Source organism: Carcharhinus amblyrhynchos, chromosome 8 (assembly GCF_965287045.1).
Source record: "Carcharhinus amblyrhynchos chromosome 8, sCarAmb.v2.hapA, whole genome shotgun sequence".
NCBI lineage: Eukaryota > Metazoa > Chordata > Chondrichthyes > Carcharhiniformes > Carcharhinidae > Carcharhinus > Carcharhinus amblyrhynchos.
In genome coordinates this window covers 40,632,174-40,652,740 of record NC_137331.1, presented here as the reverse complement: position 1 = coordinate 40,652,740, position 20,567 = coordinate 40,632,174, and the positions used below count along the sequence as shown (strand labels likewise).

At 41.5% G+C, this 20,567-nt stretch overlaps 1 protein-coding gene across 1 annotated transcript in view; it reads left to right on the top strand.

Moving 5' to 3' along the window:
- Nucleotides 1-20,166, top strand: part of fam91a1 (family with sequence similarity 91 member A1) — a 55,996-nt gene extending 35,830 nt beyond the window's left edge. The window contains exons 14-24 of the mRNA XM_080193928.1: nt 65-151; nt 2,261-2,384; nt 4,170-4,318; nt 5,651-5,785; nt 6,738-6,851; nt 7,831-7,903; nt 8,073-8,225; nt 10,014-10,121; nt 13,110-13,233; nt 16,128-16,197; nt 17,534-20,166. Coding sequence (XP_080050054.1) covers nt 65-151; nt 2,261-2,384; nt 4,170-4,318; nt 5,651-5,785; nt 6,738-6,851; nt 7,831-7,903; nt 8,073-8,225; nt 10,014-10,121; nt 13,110-13,233; nt 16,128-16,197; nt 17,534-17,713 — 1,317 coding nt within the window. The 3' untranslated portion in view covers nt 17,714-20,166. The remainder of the gene's footprint in view (nt 1-64; nt 152-2,260; nt 2,385-4,169; nt 4,319-5,650; nt 5,786-6,737; nt 6,852-7,830; nt 7,904-8,072; nt 8,226-10,013; nt 10,122-13,109; nt 13,234-16,127; nt 16,198-17,533) is intronic.
- The last annotated feature ends 401 nt before the right edge of the window (nt 20,167-20,567 follow it).

The following is a 20,567-nucleotide window of genomic DNA, read 5'->3' as shown; positions in this document are numbered from 1 at the left end:
GACTTCTTGATAATTGTTTGTCCCTGTTTTGTGTGTTTCACGTTTTATTGTTATTTTTCTGCAGAATCTGAAGAGCCATGCTGTCACAATGTTTGAAGTTGGAAAGCTATCAGATGAATCACTGGACAGCTTCCTTGTGGAACTTGAGAAGGTACGTCACTAGGGTGAGGTTAATGTTGTTAGGGAGGTTGCTGCAATTTGCTTTGAAGCAGTCACTAGGTATTCAAAATAATGAAATACATTCAAAGTTTGATAGAACAAATAAGGTGAAAATGGTTCCCAAAGCAGAGGACTCTAGTAAGGACATCGAACAGAACCATCGAATCTTTTCCATTCTAAGGACACTAATTTAAGGTAATTGGCAAAAAAACAGGAGTCAGACAACATTTTTATGCCACAACTTTAAATCTGGAATGTCTGAAAGTGTGGTAGAAGCAGCTTCAAAAGTAACTTGTGTTAATCATAAGTTAACTGTTTAATTGAATTAATTATTTTGGGGATTGACTGGGTCTCCTACAAACTCAGATTAAAACTTCGAGTTTTCAAATTATGCCCTGGTCTCTCTACTGTGTAAAACATTAAGACATAATTGCTATACGTTTCATAGAAACTAGAAGCAGGAGTGGGCCATTTGGCCCTTCGAGCCTGTTCCCCTATTCATTTTGATCATGGCTGATCATCAAGTTCAATATCCTGATTCTTTTCCCCCCCTATATCTTTTAATCGCTTTAGCCCCAAGAACTATATCTACTTGCTTCTCGAAATCAGGCAACTTTTTGGCCTCACCTACGTTCTGTGGTAGTGAATTCCACACATTCACCAACCTCTGGGTGAAGAAATTTCTCCTCACCTCAATTCTAAAAGCTTTACCCCTTATCCTCAAACTATGACCCCTAGTTCTGGACTTCCCCACCATCATTTTCCTTGATGTGACTTTGTCATTTTTAGAGGGCTAGGATTGAAAAGGTGTGGAATTCTTTGTAAAGTTAATTAGAAAATATCAAAATCCATTGTAGCACGAACGCTGCAAACTGGCTGCAGTCTGATGCTGTCATGTCACTGTGCTCTTGGTAAAGAGCTGATGGTAGGACATTGCCTGAAATCAGTGGAGCTTTTACATTGGTCAACAGAGTGGATTAAATAATTCAGTTAATCACATTTTAAGGAGGTTCAGAAGCTTATTGAATTGCTTGAAATAGCTGGCATGTTTAAACAGGGTCTTCGCAATTAACTTCTGTAGTGATGCAAAATTGCTTTGCATGAGCAGTTGCCCAATTCTTGCACAGACAGTAAAAGTGGTAATTGCACTTGTATTTCCCTGATGTGCTTACATTTATTTTATGATAAAGACCATTGGCTTTCAGCCTTTGAAAGAAAAGTAGAAGAAATAATGATTTGCAACTTCAAAAACATCCATTTAAAAATAAATCATGAAATTTCCTGTCATAAAATTAGCACTTGATTTTATTGAAACATGTAAGATTCTCAGGGCATATGATAGGATAAATACTGAGAGGATGTTTCCTCTCCTGGGGGATTCTAGAATTAAGCTGCAGAGTTCCAATTGGAGAGTCTCCCATTACAGACGAAGATGAGGAATTTCTTCTCTCTGAGGATCTTTAGTGTTTGGAATCCTGTTCCCCAGGGAATAGTGACAACTGGTTCATTGAATATAATCAAGGCCGAGTTAGATTTTTAATTGACAAGGGAGTCAAGTGTTATAGGGGCATCATAGAATCCCTACAGCACTGAAGGAGGCCTTTCAGCCCATCAAGCCTGCACCGACAACAATTTCACTGAGGCTCTATCCCCTGAACCCTACATATTTATCCTGCTAGTTTCCCCTGACACCAAGGGGAAATTTAGTCTGGTCATTCAACCTAACCCACACATCATTTGACTGTGGGAGAAATCAGAACATCTGGAGGAAACCCACGGAGAGAGTGTGCAAACGTCACACACACTGACTTGAGGCAGGAATCGAACCCGGGTCCTTGACGCTGTGAGGCAGCAATGCTAACTGCCGTGCTGACCCAGGCGGGAGAGTAGAATTGAGGCCACAATTAGATCAGCCATAATCTTATAAAATGGCATTGCAGGCATGAGGGGCCGAATGTCATCCTCCTGTTTCCTATTCCACTGCTGAAAACCAGGAGGTTCTGATTGTTATCATACTTATAAGTATACATATTTAGTTTTAAATGCTTTTGTTTCGATGCAGTTTAAAATCACAAAGTAACCAAGATGTTCAATGTTAAAGGTTCAAAACACTGGTGAGGGGGAAGCCCAAAGGTACTTTGATCACGCACTAACTTTAAGAAACACTATACTCTTCCTGCGCCACAACAAGGAGCTGGTTACAGATGATGAACAACCGAACAATGGTAGGATTTATATTTCGTTGAAAGTAGTAGTTCAACGCTGGTATTTATTTTCAAATTATACCATGATCACTTCACTGACACACAATTGTCATTTTCTTTGATGTGATTTTTTGCTATTTCTAGAGGGTTAGGATTTGAAAAGTTTTGTAATTCTTTATAAAGTTAATCAACTATTGAAATCTATTGTAGCATGCTTTAAAATTGATTTATACCAGGCAAGTATTGTAGGTTGTTAAGTGATGACTTGCATTTAAATAGCACTGCTTGACTGGTAAGATGCCAGTGCTTTACAGAGAAGAATGTGGGCATTGGTTGGGGGAGAAAGAATGGGGCAGGTCAGGATTGTGAGGGTAGTTGAAGAATAAAGTATTTTACAAATAGGAAGGAGCTATAATGCGGAGGGGTTTGGAATGAGTATTTAAGAGCAGGGTTATAATGGCTCCTGGTAATGGAGCAAAGATGATGTGCAGGAGCTGTTTTATGTCTGGGATGTGGGCATCTCTGTGGGTGACACCAGCATTTGTTGGGAGTAAAGGTAAAATCACCATAGTCCCTGATGACCATTAGCTGCTCACCCCTTTGAGAGGAAGAGCAGATTGGCGCTGATTTAACCTGAGGATCATCACACCTTAGGTGAGGGGCAAGGTTGAGAAGGCAGAGCATTTGTGCATGATCTCTGCTGATATGGGAATTGAATCCGTGTTGTTGGCATCGCTCTGCATCATGAATCAACTGTCCCGCTCACCAAGGCAGTGCCTGAACAGAGACATGACCTCTGGATCTTCAGATTAAAAGTCTGATGCTCTTATTAACTAAGCCACTAAAACCTTTGAGAGTAGTTAAGAGTTAACTACGTTACTGTGGGTCTGCAGTCACATGTAGATCAGATCAGGTACGGGCAGTTCCTTTTTACAATTTGATAATTGGTAATTGCTTCAGGGTTACCATTACGTGACTAACTTGAAATTCCAGATATCTTTAATTGTATGTAAATTCCACTTGTGATCTCAGTGGGAATTGACCCATGTCCTAGGACATTAGTTTGAGTCTCTGGATTATCAGCTCAGTGACATTACCACAATGCTGCTATCTCCCCATCTGATGAGCAGTGGGTGCAAGTGGGAGGGAACAATGGAAGGTGGTCATTAGGATAGGAGGGATGAAGATGTGGTAGTATCGAAGGTAAGAACAAAGATGCTGATGTTGATTCATTGAGGCAAGCAAAGCATTGGAACTTGACGAGAGAAGAGGTGAGGGGTTTTAGGAACAGAATATAGACAACTGTATTTTGAGGGGCAGTTTTATGGAGGATTCTAAGTGATTGAGCATTATTTCCACATTAATCTGTTAATCGTTTAAAGTATTAATATGAAGAAGCCCCAGAGGAAATGGGTCTTCCTCTGCTAGCAGAAATTTGACCAATCAGTTTTGTGCTGTTAACAAAAAAGCATTGTAATAAAAAAAGTGATAATTGATTGAAGGACAGTGTTAAAATGATCTGTCACTTTTTTACACTAATTTTAATAGTTTTATTCCTCCCAGATCAAGGTTGGGAGCATTTAGCACTCTGGTTTTTAATTCTTTGCTTGAAGTATCACAAGTCCTGTAAGTATAAGCTATAGGCTTAATTTACTGGAAAATCCTACTCGAGTTAAAATGACAACCAATACTTTGGAAATTATTTTTTCTGGCAGCAGTGGCGAATGTATAGTATATTTTTTTCGTTTCTCCAAAGAATGGTTCTATGAATGAGATTTTATTTTCTGATGAGATTGTTCTGTACAGGCTTTCCATTAGATCTGTTACGTTGCGAGAGCTTGTTGGGGTTAGATCCTGCAACCTGCAGCAGAGTTCTGAACAAGAATTATACTCTGTTGGTCTCCATGGCACCACTCAGCAATGAAATCCGGCCAATAAGCAGCTGTACCCCACAGGTAAGCATAAGAATGATCTTCTAGGAAGTGCTGATAATTGGATAGCTCTTTCAGAAGAGCCAGCACAGGTACGATGAACTGAATAGCCGCTTTGTATGCTGAATCATTCCATGTTGTGTAGCTGAAATAATGGAAGAAAAAGCTTGAATACTCAATATTTTTGTTTTGTCCTGCTCCAGTAAAATATGTCTATAATTACATTCCATAATACGAATTGAACATCACAGTAAAGCTAAATATCTAGAATCTCCCTCCACTTCTCTCTGCATCAATGCGCATTCTTGACTGCTCTTTGGGAGCTTCTGAATTTCAGAAAGGATGTAACCAGCTGCAATTCAATGTTAACGTATGAAAGACCAGAAATTAATAGCTAAATGAGGGAAACTGGAAGATTTGTTTTTCTTTCGTTCAATACATGCTTTAGGTATGAGTCATTTTACATGCACAATTTCTGAATGTGCAGTGAAATATTGTTTTTGATTTCATACTGATTTTGACTATATTGCCACCAATTTCTAATCATCAGGTAAAAATGCCCTTGTATACCATTGTGAGGCATATTGGCAATTACAGTAAAACCACACTGATAACTAACAGAATCTGTCATCAGCACAGTGACTGGTTATCGGCGTTCTGTAGCTGTAATCACTTAACTTCAGCTAACCTTGCTTTGTGTTCTCTATTTGATGCCATGCTGTGCTTGGCTTGCAGTCTCTACTTGTCTGTTGATCAAAGGCAACTTAACTATTCTTATTCTTTCCGACATACTTTGTTTTTAAACATTTTATCATGTTTGAGAATTAATTTGGATTTTTCTAATTTACTTTGAGCCTCGAGAAAGTTAAAACCCACAAGTACTTTGAGCTGTCAATAAGCCACAGTATGTGGAAGATTAGAAATGAGATACCGTCACTTACCTTTTTTTGAAGGCCTTTGATTGCAGAGCTTATCATTCTCGGTATTCTCTTTTAACAAAGATGCGGTCTTTTAAATACCTGTCTTTGCCAATGTCTTTACTGTGAATTCTTGACTAGTTGCATAACCAGTTAGGTTTTATTCAGCTGTGTTAATGGACCTATCTAATTAATCATAACTTTCTGGAGATTAAATGAATATAATGGTCCCTTTTAATATTTCATAAACTGCACCTGGTGTCTTGAGCATAAAACAAAAACTGTAATGTGAAATATTGCTGAAAATACAGTGTATGCTATTCAATCTCTGAAAGGAAAATAGATGTTAAGGATTTGTACATGATTTATATTTTCTATGATGTGACTAAATTATTTAATGTGCATCATCTAACTAGATTTTTTTGTATAAACTAATTAGCACATAGGACCGGCTATCCCAGAGGTTAGTTCGATCTGGTTTAAGCTTTATATCTATCATATTACTGGACAAGGACCCCCATCATTGTTACTTTCAAAAGGATCAAGGCTTAGAAAGCTTCCAGAAATTTTTCAGGTACTTATGAAAATGATTTTTTTAATAACTTTCCGATTTAAATATGCAGAGTTCGCTGAAGAAGGCATGGGATGGCACAGTGGTTAGCACTGCTGGCTCACAGCACCAGGGAACCGGGTTCAATTCCTGGCCTCGGGTCACTGTCTCTGTGGAATTTGCATGTTTTCCCCATCTCTGCATGAGTTTCCTCCCACAGTCTGAAAGACGTGCCGGCGTGTGACGACTAGAGGAATTTCACAGTAACTTCATTGCATTGTTAATGTAAGCCTACTTGTAACTAATAAATGAACTTTAAATTTTAATCATGCTTGTCTTCATTGGTTGGAGCATTGAGTATAAAAATTAGCAGGTTATGCTGCAGCTGTAGTTAGGCCTCATTTGAAATATTGTGTACAATTCTGGTTGCCACACTACCAGAGGGGTTTGGAGATTTTGGAGAGGGTACAGAAGATGTTTACCAGGATGTTGCCTGGTCTGGAGGGCATTAGCTATGAGGAGAGGTTGAATGAATTCTATCGTCAGTGGGACAAAGGAGGTTGCGGGGCAACTGATAAAGGTTCACAAGATTGAGTGGCATAGACGGTGGATAGTCAGATGCTCTTTCCTAGGGTAGAAAAGTCAAGTGCTAGGGGACATATATTCAACATGCGTGGAGAAAAGTTTAGAGATGTGCGAGGCAAGTTTTTAACACAGAGGATATGGAATGCCCCCACTGCCGGGGAGCAAATACGAAAAGGGGCATCTAGACGAATACATGGGTTGGAAACGAAAGGATACGGACTCTAAGCGCATGTGGTTTGAGTTTAGACAGGCATCATGATCGGCACAGGCTTGGAGGAGCGAAGAGCCTGTTCCAATGCTGCACTGTACTTTGTTCTTTATTACAGTGCGACTGTAATTATTAATTGATGATTAAAAATGCAATGTTGTTTTCTTCCTCTTATTTCCTCAGGGCTATGACCGATTGCTTATAACCTCCTGGGGACATGATCCTGGTGTTGTTCCCACTTCAAACGTGCTCAGCATGCTGAATGATGCACTGACGCATTCAGCTGTATTAATACAGGTGAAAGCTTTTGACTCAATCTTCTGTTAATCAAACATCATGCCTGTTGACCCATTAAAAAACTCATAATCCGACTCAGGGAAAGGTGCAGGATTTTTTTTGATGTTCAATTAATAGAAGTGTTGTGAGTAATCTAACAATGCTGATATGTAATCATAGAAACCCTACAGTGCAGAAAGAGGCCATTCAGCCTGTCGAGTCTGCACCGGCCACAATCCCACCCAGGTCCTACTCCCATATCCCTACATATTTACCTGCTAATCCGTCTAACCTACACATCTCAGGACACCTAAGGGACAATTTTAGCATGGCCAATCAACCTAACCCACACATCTTTGGACTGTGGGAGGAAACCGGAGCACCTGGAGGTGCTTTCAATGTATACTTGCAATTAAGGTTGTGACTTTATGAAGTGTTTTCCAGAAGGTTTCTGTCAATCCTGTGCATAGTCATCAGTGTGTGTCTTCAGAAGGCCTGAGAATGTTGAAGGAAAATTTTGATGCCTTGATGTTGCGATACAAGTTTGTGATAGCTTGACAATTTAGTTATGTACTTTTTTATTCCTCTGCAAATAAATTTAAGAAATTCCTTGATGTATTTTTGTAGAAAAGATCAGCATTTCAATCAGTGCTTTTCTTCTCCCAAGCATCTTTAATAACTTCAACAGGTCAGACAGCCTCTGTGGGAAGAGAATGTTTTGAGTCTGGGTGATCCTTCTTCAGATGAAGAATCATCTGGACTCGAAACATTGGCCCTATTGGCTCCCCACCGATGCTGTCAGACCTGCCAAGATTTTCCAGCATTTTCTTGTTTTTGTTTCAGATTCCAGCATCGCCATAATTTGCTCTTAACTTTACAGAGGTGTTGAATCATAACAAGTTATTCATGTTATTCAGTTTAACTCCCGTTGAGAGTGGTTTGCTGTGCTGCTAATACTGTATAATTTTAATAAACTGGGCTAATATGTGATTGTTTACAGGGTTACGGTATCCACGGTGATGGAGAAACTGCTTACGTTCCATTTCCTTTTGATGAAGCAGAGATGAAAGGAGGTAAACGTTTGTACTTACCTCTTATTATCAGTTCTGATCAGCGTGCATTGCTGGAAATTACCTGCAATATGCCTGATCAATTTTTTTTCTCTTCAGCTCATCTTCTCCAGTCAACTTTCTGTTTTAAGATGCTCTTCAAGCCATAATTTTTATGTTGAATTTGCTGCAGAATTCTCCAGGAGTAACATGTGTGCTCACCCAGCTTTGAAAAGTTTGAGGACGAAAGTGGATCTGGACCATTTCTGTGGGTTTGTGAACATGCTGAACCCTCGTGTTCACCGCCCCAGTGGAAGACATCCCAGTGAAGACTTGGATGAGAAAGGTACCCAAAAATTGCATTGGAAATGAACTTGTGCGCCAGCTTCTTCTAACTCAAAGAATGCACTGAGCTATTTTAATCCATTTAAAAATGTTTTGCCATATCGCTGGAAAATAGCGCATGAATAAAATGTTTGTGTGAATGTGGAACTTAGTACCACCATTCATAGAATTTGCAGCAGAGAATCATACAACCCTACAGTGCAGAAGGAGGTCATTTGGTCATTGAGCCTGTGCTGACAACAGTCCTAACCAGGCATTATCCCTGCAATCCCACATATTTGCCCTGCCAATCTCTCTAACCTATGCATCGCAGGACACTAAGGAGTAATTTAGCATAGCCAATCAACCTAACCTGCACATCTTTGGACTGTGGGAGGAAACTGGAGCACCTGGAGGAAACCCACGCAGACACAGGGAGAATGTGCAAGCTCCACACACACAATGACCTGAGCTGGGAATCGAATCCAGGTCCCTGGAGCTGAGGCAGCAGTGTTAACCATTGTGTCACCATGCCACCCAGAAACATGCCATTCGACCTAATTGGACTATACCGGAAGGTCAATCTGATTTGCAACGCTAGCTCTATTCTCTCCCAACAGATGCTGTCAGACCTACTGAGATTTGTTTTGTTTCTGATTCCAGCATCCACAGTGTTTTGTTTTTATGTTATGGACTGTGTCTGTATTTGAACTCCGCATGAGCCACCTCGCTTCCTTCACCTAATCATATCTGCACCTTTTCCCCCTCAGGTGCTTAGCTTCCCCTTAAAGACATATGTTGCTTTATGGTCATCCATAATCCAAAATGTTTGGGGTAGCACAGTGGTTAGCACTACTGTCTCGCACTGCCACGGATCCAGGTTCAATTCCAGCCTTGGGTGTCTGTGCGGAATTTGCACGTTCTCCCTTTGTGTGGGTTTCCTCCCACAGTCCCGAGATGTGAAGGTGAGGTGGATTGACCATGCTAAATTGTCCCTTGGTGTCAGGGAAGTTAGTGGGATTGAAATCTGTTGTCTTGAATGTTGTCATGGCTCAATGGATAACTGTCAGCAATTGTTGTTTTTAAAAAAAACACCCATCTGGTTCACTTATGTCCGTTAGGGAAAGAAATCTGCAGTCTTTACCCAGCCTGGCCTACGTCTGACTCCAGAGCCATAGCAATGTGGTTGACTCTTAAAATACTCCGTGAAATGACAGAGCAAGCCACTCATTTCGAGGGCAGTTAGGGATGGGTAACAAATGCTGGCCTTGCCAGTGAAGCCCACGTTCGTGAAAGAATAAACTGTGTGAAGTGCTGAAGGCACCGTCAAGAAGTGCCATCTTCCAGATGAAATGTTAAATCTTTGTTTGCCTTTTTGATTGTAAAAGACCCATGGCTATTATCTCAAAGAGGGGAATTCTCCCTCAACCAACATCACCAAAACAGATTAGCTGGTCATTATCGTTAGTAGTTTGTGGGAGCTTGCTGTGTACAATTTAGCTGCTACACTTCCTAGTTCTTAACCCTTGGCTATGAAGCACTCTAGGATCTCCTGACAGGATGTGTGCAAGGCGCTGTATAAATATTTTTTCCTTTTTAAATTTGATTTTTTAGATATTAAAATATTGATTTGCCTTATCCTACTTTGGGACCTCAAGACTGTTCCGCCCTATTCCATTGCTGCATGTTCCAATCTTTTGAAGAGACATTTGCTTAGCAATTCTGTTTCCATTCAGGAGCTAAATTCAGTAGAAATCACCTAAAATATTGTTTTTGTCAAAAATACAGTGTAATTTGAAATATTTTGCAGAAGAATTTGAATCCCCGCCTGGATCTGATGCTCAAGGCAGTACAGAATCCTTTGAATTGGTAACTGATGAGCCCATGGCTGATCCTGTGCCCAAAAGAATTGCTGAAGGTAAGGGGCATCCAGACTCAATGTTGGCTCTATTCCCACCCCTCAGGTGCTGTAGGACCTGCTGAGATTTTCCAGCACCTTCTGTTTTTGTTTCAGATTCCATCATCTGCAGTGTTTTGCTTTTATCTTGTGTAAATATAATTATTCTAAATGCATGGTAGCACAGAAACTATAGCTAGAAGGAGAGACATGCTGTCAGAGCTTTTATGTTTGCTCTCATCAGGACAGACACGGACCGGTAGACGGGCGCCGCAACAGCTCGGTGACTAGCACTGTTAGCTGTGCAGATACATGGATTTGGGCCTGTGTCTGTGGGAGTTTGCGCATTCTCCCTGTGGTTGCGTGGGTTTCCTCCGGGTGCTCCGGTTTCCTCCCACACCCCAAAGATGTGCTCTTAGGCTGATTGGTTTTACCAAATTGACACTATTCTCCCCTGAATCTGGCTAAGTTAGGGGTTCCATTTGTAGACATGCAGGGTAGAATAGGTGTAGGGTGATGCGGTGGCACGGGCTCGTTGGGCCGAAGGGCCTGTTTCCCGTGCTGGGTTGTTCTTTGTTCTAGACACAAGAATACCAAATTTCAAAGGGAGGTGCAATCTTGTACACCTGTGAAATTTGCTGTTCTCGCATCTGTCCTGGTGGGTACAAGACAAAAAGTTTCAACAGCACATTTTTTTCAGCAGTAATGTTGACTCTGTGCACGTAAGCTTGGGGGAATTAGCTCAAATGGTAGAGCACTTGCTTCGCATGTGAGGTAGTGAGTTTGATGCCCACATTCTCCACTTTGCTTTTATGGGCAGCACAGTGGCACTGTGATTAGCACTGCTGCTTCACAGCTCCAGGGACCACGGTTTCATTGCCAGCTTGGGTCACTGTCTGTGTGGAGTTTGCACATTCTCCCTGTGTCTGTGTGGGCTTCCTCCAGGTGCTCCAGTTTCCTTCCACAGTCCAAAGACGTGTGTCAGGTTGATTGCCCATGCTAAATTGCCCCTTGGTGTTCTGGGATTAGTCAGGTAAATGTGGGGATAGGGCCTGGGGTGGGATTATTGTCAGTACAGACTCGATGGGCCGAATGGCCTCCTTCTGCACTTAGGGTTTCTATGATTCTGTGAATTAGGATACAGCAGCTGACAAACCTGTGACCTCTTCACCTGAAAGAACAAGGGGGGAGGGGGATTGAATATAAAAGTAGGGAGGTCTTGCTGCAGCTGTATAGGGCATTGGTGAGGCCGCAGCTGGAGTACTGTGTGCAGTTTTGGGCGCCGCACCTGCGCAAGGATATTTTGGCCCTGGAGGGAGTGCAGAGGAGGTTTATTAGGGTGATACCGGAGTTGAGGGGATTGAGCTATGAGGAGAGGCTGAATAAACTAGGCTTGTACTCATTAGAGTTTAGAAGAATGAGGGGAGATCTCATTGAGATGTATAAGATGATGAATGCGATGGATAGGATAGAGGTGGAGAGACTCTTCCCGCTCAAAAAAGACAGTAGGACTAGGGGGCACAGCCTCAAGATAAAGGGGAGGCGGTTTAGAACGGAGTTGAGGAGGAACTTCTTCACTCAAAGGGTGGTGAATCTCTGGAATTCTCTGCCCGTTGAAGTGGTGGAGGCTGCCTCGCTAAATATTTTTAAGAAGCGGGTTGATGGGTTCTTGATAAGAGAGGGGATTAAGGGTTATGGGGAGAGGGCGGGAAAGTGGAACTGAGCCACGACAGATCAGCCATGATCTTATTGAATGGCGGGGCAGGCTCGAAGGGCTAGATGGCCTACTCCTGCTCCTATTTCTTATGTTTCTTAAGAACAAGGGCAGTCTAGGCACGGAAACACCACCTGATTTCCCTCCAAATTCTGACTTGGACATTTATCTGTGTCCGACCTTATGGAACTCCCACCTTACAGCACTGCCGGTGTACCTTCATCATCTGGGCTGCAGTAGCTGAAGGGAGGTGGCTCACTGCCACTTCCTCCAGGGTAACTAAGATGGGTAATAAATGTGGGTCTTGCTGGTGACACCCACATCATGAAGGTTTTTTTTAAAAATGAATTTGGGTTTCCTGCATGTCCATGAATCTGTGCATCCTGTGATTATCTTGAGGTGTACGATTCAAAATGTCTCGCGTCTTATCCCTGGTCTGTGATGAACTAGCAGATCCCAACCTCTGGACCAGACTCTTCCGCTAGAGTGGAGAAGAATGAACTGCTCTCCTCTAATTTCTGTCAAGTGACTGATGTCTCCCTCAATATACCTGTAATGTCCTCCAACCATACAGCCCTTTGTGATTTCTGCATGTCTCCAGTACTGGCTTCTTGCACATCCCCTATTGTAATTGCTCCACTGTTCATGTCAGCTGTATGATTTAAAATTCCTTCCCTAAATCTCTCCCTGTCTGCATCTTTTCCAACTTGAAGATGCCCTTAAAAACATAGAATCTCTACAATGCAGAAGGAGGCCATTCAGCCCATCAAGTCTCAGACTACCACTTAGGTCCCATCCCCATAACCCCATGCATTTACCTAGTTAGTCCCCCTGACACTAAGCGGCAAGTTAGCATGGCCAATCCACCTAACCTGCACACCTTTGGACTGTAGGAGGAAACTGGATACCCGGAGGAAACCTATGCAGAAATGGGGAGAGAGTGCAAATTCCGCAGAGACAGTGACCTAAACTGGGAATTGTACCTGGACCCCTGACGATGTGAGCAGCAGTGCTAACCACCATGCCACCTTTTGACCACCTGTCCCAATATCCTAAGTAGCTGAGTGTTAAATTTATCTAATCTCTCCTGTGAGGCACCTTGGGATGTTTGAAGACATTGCGGGTTGTACATGAGTCGGCAGTGATGCCCCACAGGTCAAATAGCCCTTGCTGCCTATAGTCAGGACTACTACGCAGCAAATTGGCATACTTGGGCAAGACACCCACAGAATGAGGGGGGAAAAGGTAACAGGAAGTTCAAGTGTGCTGACTTTAAATTTTCTGTACTTTTCCAGCCTCCATAACAGAGCAGGACTGGATTCCTCTGGAGCTGTGCTTCGGGATCCCACTCTTCGTATCGGAGCTAAACAGGAGCGTCTGTCAGAAAATTGCCACGCATCAATTATGTGGGAAGAAAAGGTAAATTTTGTCACAAGCTTTGCACAATGAGTATTGTTTTCCTTGCACATACACAGCTCTTGCTGCTGGTTCATAAAATTATGGTGGCACAGTAGTTAGCACTGCTGCCTCGCAGTGACAGGGACCTGGGTTCAATTCTGGCCTTGGGTTACTCTATCAGGAATCTACACGTTCTTCTTGTATTTGTGTGGGTTTCCTCTGGGTGCTCCGGTTTCCTACAACAGTCCAAAGACGTGCAGGTTAGGTTAATTGGGCAATTTAGCATCGCCATACTGTCAAGGGGACTAGTGAGGGTAAATGCGTAGTGTTAGGGGGATAGGGTCTGGGTGGGATTGTGGTTGGTGCAGGCTTGATGGGCCAAATGGCTGCCTCCTGCACTAGGGTTCGGTGATAAAATTATGTAGCAAAAGATGGGGCTGAGAGGCCCATCTTGCCTGCACTGGCTTCTGAAGAGACCCACCCATTAGCCCCACTTCCCCCTTCTTTCTCCATAGCCCTACAATTTTCTTTCTCCTCAAGTTGAGATCCAATTCCCTTTCCACTTCTCCCACCCCTTTTAGGCAGTGCATTCCCTGATCATCTGTGTATCAGTTGGTGGCACTTGGAATGTGCTGGCTTCAATTACTGCTCTAGGGCCTGAGCACAAAATTAAAATTGACACTGGAGTACTGAGTTGTTAGAGAAATCTCTCTCGCCTGATTCTTATCAATTTTAAATGAGTATCCTCGTTACAGATCCCCTGCCAATGGAAACAGTTTCGTAGAATAGAATCATAGAATCCCTATAGGGCAGAAGGAGGCCATTCGGCCCATTGATGATCAATTATTGCACCAACAATAATCCAACCCAAGCTCTATCCCTGTAATCCAACATTTACCCTGCTAATCTCCCTGACAAGGGGCAATTTAGCATGGCCAATCAACATAACCCCCACATCTTTGGATTGTGGGAGGAAACTGGAGCACCTGGAGGAAACCCACACAGACATGGGGAGAACGTGCAAACTCTTCAGACAGTGATCCAAGCCTGGAACCGAATCTGGATTGCTGGTGCTGTGAGGCAGCAGTGCTAACCACTGTGCCACCATGTTACTCAATCAAAATGGCACACAATTCAGAACCATTTTTTTAAATACACACAATGGGCTTCTTGTCAGCCATGTATACTCTTGACCACTTTAAATTGGTAATGTTCATACATTTGTTCTCCCGATTAATGCCTGCAGTAAACAAGGATAGTGCCGTCACATTGAATAACTTCTGTGCTGCCTTAACTGTGGCAGATTTTCATCAGATTTTTGAACAGTGATTCCATTGATTGTGTATTTTGCTGCCTTTCTTAAACTCTTGTGTACAATACGAAACAAGATAACTTATATAAATAAAACAATTGACTAATCTTCTCTCCACCCGATATGACCAAGTGGATCAATTCTGTCCTCCCGCGCTAGAAAGATACTGAAGTCAGCAATGGAGCTGGAACTTTAGAGGTTGAATTCCCCACTCTGCATTGACTTTGATAGTGCACTCACTGCCTTTAACTAAAGTTAAATGCAAATTGGGCCTTGTTTCATCAATGTTACACAACACCCTCTACCCTAAAACCAGAAGCCAGCCAGGTTCCTGTTGACCTGCAATGGTCTCAGTCTTCCACTGAACCAGTTCTAAACAAAATGACTTAGTATCTGCTTTTGGGCATTTTAGCCCTGAAAAAAGTTTGGTAGAGGCAGAGGAGTGTGGACAGGGGTAAAGGGAAGAGGAGAACCTGCAAATTCAAGGTGAGGAGGAATGAAATTCACTGCCAATTGAGAGCAACTAAAACTGTTGAAAAGCAAATCATGGGAGATGCCAGCTTTTGGGCCTGTGCAAGTTAACCATTTGCGGTATTATTTTTAGTGATTGACAATTTGTGGTATTATTTTAACAGATAACTCTTTGTAATAATGTATTAGAACCATCGAACCCTTGCAGAAAGAGCCCATCCGGCCCATCGAGTCTACACTGGCTCCCTGAAAGAGCATCCCATCCAGGCCCTTACCTCCACCGTAACTCCGCGCATTTACAGTGTCCAATCTATCTCACCTGCACACCTTTGGACTGTGGGAGGAAGCCCATGCAGACACAGGGAGAACATGCAAACTCCACATGTGGCTGTCATCCAAGGCCGGAATCCAACTCGGGTCCCTGGCACTGAGATAGTAGCCTCTGTGCCGCCTTTTAGTTTTCGTTAACTTTAATTATTTGTGGTCTTGGTTTAGTGAACTATTTGCAATATTTTGCAATATTGTTTTGGTAACTAAAGATGTGTGGTATTATTTTAGTATTTTAACTATTTGTAATATTGTTTTTTGAAGTTTATTTATTAGTCACAAATAGGCTTACATTCACATTGCAATAAAGTTACTATGAAAATGCCCTAGTCACCACACCACACTCCAGCGCCTGTTCAGGTACACTGAGGGAGAATTTAGCATGGCTAATGCAGCTAACCAGCACGTCTTTGGACTGTGGGAGGAAACTGGAGCACCTGGAGGAAATCCACGCAGACACAGGGAGAACTTGCAAACTGTACACACTGACCCGAGCCAGAAATTGAACCCAGGTCCCTGCACTGTGAGGTAGCAATGCTAACCACTGTACTGCCCCCGTTAATAACTACTTGTGATATTTTACTGTATTGTTTTAGTCTGCGCATTGGTAGAAACCTGTCTGAAGCATTTATAATGATCACATCCCAGAAAAACATTTCAAAATGCTCTGAATTTGTTTGGCTCCTTGGTCACTGTAAACACAGCATTGCACTATTGCATTTCCTTCCATGTTAATCTTCCTGTGCAATTGGGTGGTCAGTGTGTTGCAGAGTATTAAATCCATTGTGTTCTGTTCTCTCCACAGCCTTCAGAAACTTTTGCATTCCAGTAGGAAACTATCTCTGCAAGTCCTCAGCTTTGTACAGTCATTCCAGGTAGAAACTACCCAAAACACTTCAATGTTGTGTAAAGATGAAATTGATTTTAAACATATTATTGGGATAAGGTAAGAGGGATAAGGACTACCCCTTCAGGACTCAAATTCAGGATGAAAATCTAACCTGTTGACTTCAACTGTCTTAAATCACTTGTTTAAATGCAGCTTCTTACTTCCTTTATTGGTGCAAACTGAATCATAATTGGTACTAAAGTGGTAAAATGTTAAAGAATGACTGTGGGAAATTGGGGTTGGGATATATTGAATTAGAGTAGCGGGAACTTTATTCGGTATCTAAATGGTATGAACTGGTCTGGGAGTGAGCCACCGGATACCCGAAATTAAGTTGAGTTCCATTGTCCAGCCTGAATGTTCCTCACCTCAATATCTACAAAATCCATCATACTTTGTCCTACTTGTTTTAGTTTTTGTGTTACTATTCAGCCCACTTGTTGGTGTTTATGCTCCTCTCAGCATATCTCTCCATTCCTTTATCCCTCATGTACTTCGCCAACTTAACCTAAAATGCAAATATGTTATTTGCCATAACCATTTCTTGTGATTTGATTTATTATTGTTAGAGTAAAAAATATTTTCTTGCACGCTATCCAGACAAAGCATTCCGTACATAGAGAAGGAAAGAAGGTACAAAATGTAGTGTTACAGTCATAGGGTGTAGAGAAAGATCAATTTATTATGAGGTAGGCATTCAAAAGCCTGATGGCAGCAGGGAAGAAGCTGTTCTTGAGTCTCATACTTTTGTATCTTTTTCCTGATGGAAGAAGGTGGAAGAGAGAATGCCTGGGGTGTGTAGGGTCCGTGATTATGCTGACTGCTTTTCTCAAGGAAGCGGGAAGTGTAGACAGTGTAAGTTCCATATTCACACCACTTTTGGGGTGAAGAAATTTCTCCTGAATTCTCTACTGGATTTATTGGTCACTATTTTACATCTATACCTCTTAGTTTCGGCTTCCTCTATAAGTGAAAATATCTCTTTGTCTACCTCCTTGAAGGTCTTTGTGATTTTTAAAAATCTCTTTCAGGTCATTCCTCAGCCTTCTCTTTTCTAAAGAAAAGATCTCCAGGTTGTTTTATAATGCTCTCTTATTAAAGCCACTGTGTAAATAGAAGTTGATGCTGTGTGTTGGTGTTGCTGGCCGTGCATTAGAGTAAATATTGGTGTCGATCAGGTACCAACCCCTGAAACAAGTTAGAATATTAAGAAAATAACAGGCGTGATGGATAAGGAAACATTGACTATAATTGATATGTTGCTGGAAAACTTTTTTTTAAACAAAGCTTGCTTCTAATAACTACTATTCTCTTGTGTTCAGGAAACTGGCAACTCGGATAGCAGTATTGCAACTTTATTTACTCAATCATCGTCCGCTGATGTAGGAGTTCCACTTCCAGCCAAGAATCTGATCTTCAAAGATGGTGTTTTGTCTGAATGGATTGGATGCTCTCCCTCATCTCTACATATTGCAAGATTGCACAAGGACCAAACTAATTAAACCCATTTGTCTTGTTAAAATACTGCACATCTCAAGCAAGTGTCAGAATCTCTCTGCTTGCCTTTTTTGGCTTTCTCCCCCTTTGTCTTTCTCTCTCCATCTCTCCCTCTCCTTGCCTTTCTCTTCCCCTCCCTATCACACTTTGCCATTCTCTTAGCTCTACTGTCCCTTTTTTCTCTCTCTCTCTCTCTCTCTCTCTCTCACATACGCGTTCTTCTATTTCCCCCCCCCCCACTCCTTCCCACTATTACCCTTCCCCTTCCTCCCCCACCCCTTGCCTGTCTCTTTCTCCCACTTGTCTTCCTCTCACTCAGCCCTTACCTTTCACTCTCGCTCTTTCTCTCTCTCGTCTCACTCTCAGTTGCTACAGGACAGCCACATTTTACACGCTGATCCAAACTGATGTGGTTATATAGCACCTTAATAATGTTTTAATAAAAAAAGCTAAGGACTCTTGTGTGATTTAAATTTCTTGAGAATTCTGAAGGAGATGATCTTTTGGATTACTGTAAACAGTAGTTGCTTGTTTTGGTTTTGAAGAATTTCTTGGTGATTTCCCCTTAACTTCCACAGATTGGAAATTGAACAGATTATGCTTATTTTAGTTCCAGTTAGAACAACCACTTGACCCCGATATCAAAATATGAGTACAGTGAGAAGATGAGCTGTAATATTCACTGCAATCCCACGGAATGGTTGATACAATAATTGTGCTCAGTTTTCTGCCTTCCTCGGTGCCTGAGGGATTGGTGGAATCAGTGTGGAAACTGGTGACTGGTTAGTCAGGCATCAGTGTTAGTTGTTATCAGGACCGTGCAGATGGATTGGTAGATTCTTCATTATAACCTGTTCACTTTTGGAGTGGCTGAGTGGTGACTGTTTTTGGGGGTGGGGGACAAAAATGTACATTGGCCTACCTCCAAATCTGCGAATCAAATTGAAAACTAGTTGACTAAGTTGACGAACTGACACAGGCAACTGAAGGACAATGTTGATGGGCATTTTGGGCACCGCTTCAAACTTGTGACCGTTACGCATGAGCGCAGTTTGAGAGCAAGAACTGATGATTATGAATGTTGGGATGTTCTAGCGTTGGCTGCTGTATAATATACTGCAAATGTTGTCTATTTCATGATATATAAATGCAGTTGAAGGGGGAACCAATGTTTGTTTTATGCTGGCTTAGTTGAGAACTAATTCATCGACTTGAGCCAATAGACGAGTCACTCAACGGCCACACTGCCTAGTTTCGTTAATCGATGTGTCTGCCCATGATCTTGCGATTCCAGAAAGATAATATGCTGTACTCTGATATCAAGTATGTTAGTGCAACATATCACTATTCAGACCCATGTACAATTGTGTGAAAATATTTGGAGAAAGGTTTGAATTAAGTTAAATATACCTTTTTTAATAGTAGAAATTCTGTCTAATGTAAGGGTCTATTTTTGCATAACAGTAAATAGTTTTTAATTATCAATCTGTTGTAACTCTGGCTTCAGTAACAATTGCATTGATTATTTTGTACTTATTTTTTCAGGATTCCAAAGTTGATTTGGAGGGATTCTGAATTTAACAGTTTCCACTTTTAAGTTATGCTCATTTTTTTAAATTGGGGAAATGGTTTGAACAGTTAAGTGACCAATAAAGACTTTATTGCAACCTACAAAAAAAAACATGATTTGCAAACAACAGATTTTTTTCTTTTCAAGTCCATAGCAAAGCTGCTTTTCGACATGCAGTTTTTAAGCTGCTGCTTAAAAATCAATTTCACTTTAATGAAAGTATTAAGGTATCTGGCAAGTGCAATTGGCAGGTTCATTATGCCAAGTGTCATTGGCTCATTCACTCTATAGTACCCTCATCTATCTTGGTTACAGCTGTCTGCATCCCAGGTTATGGATAGTATTTCCACGGTTGACGCCCTTTGGTCTGTTCTGGGAGCAACAATGCTGCACAGATGATGTTGAATGGTAGTGAATCAGTTAAGTCACCTTGTATTCAGTGTACTTGTCTTTTGTAATCCATATACTCTCGAAATTTCAGGAGTATGCCTCGTCTCATTTCCATTCTACATTGCCCGTCAGCCTTGAGGTGCGATGGATGTGAGAGAGATCTTTACAAAAAGATTAATGAGGTGTAAGAAGATTTTTTTTATATATATATATATAAACATAGGCATTGAGTGTATATGTTCATTGATGCCATTAGTGGACCGTAACATTAGACAATGACCATTTGTCTTTTTCTTACACTATGTACTCCTGCGGGTGTTCATCTTGTTTTATAAAAAGAAAAAGTTAAGTTACTTCAGTCGGTGAAATTTGACCTCTTAAATATGACACCTTTTTCAATGATGAGACTGTTGATTAATGTTAAAGGGTAATACCTTTGGACATTTATTATGCGTATCATCTTGGAAGAATATAGACAATAAATGTTAACAAGATCTTCATGTTTTTCCACCTTTCATTCATTTTCACGTGTACCAGTAAATGGTCCACAGAACTGCACTGATCTTTTGCATTTTCTGGTTACATATTATTGTAGTTGGCTTACTGTTTTGCAAGTACACTTTTGCTTTTATCTTAGTGTTCCATCTACACTCATCGTTGCCCAATTGTAATGCATTTAATTTGTACGTTGATATGAAGGTGTTGCAACAGGGAGACAATTCAGCCCTTTGAGCTGGCTCTGCCTTTCCAGGTGATCATGGTTAATCTGGTTCTGGTCTCAACTCCACTTTCCTGTCTGACCATCCCCACCACCCTCCCATAACCCTCAACTCTCTTATCTATCAAAAATAGGTCCAGAGAAAATTCCAAAGAATAACAATCCTCTGAGCAAAACCTTG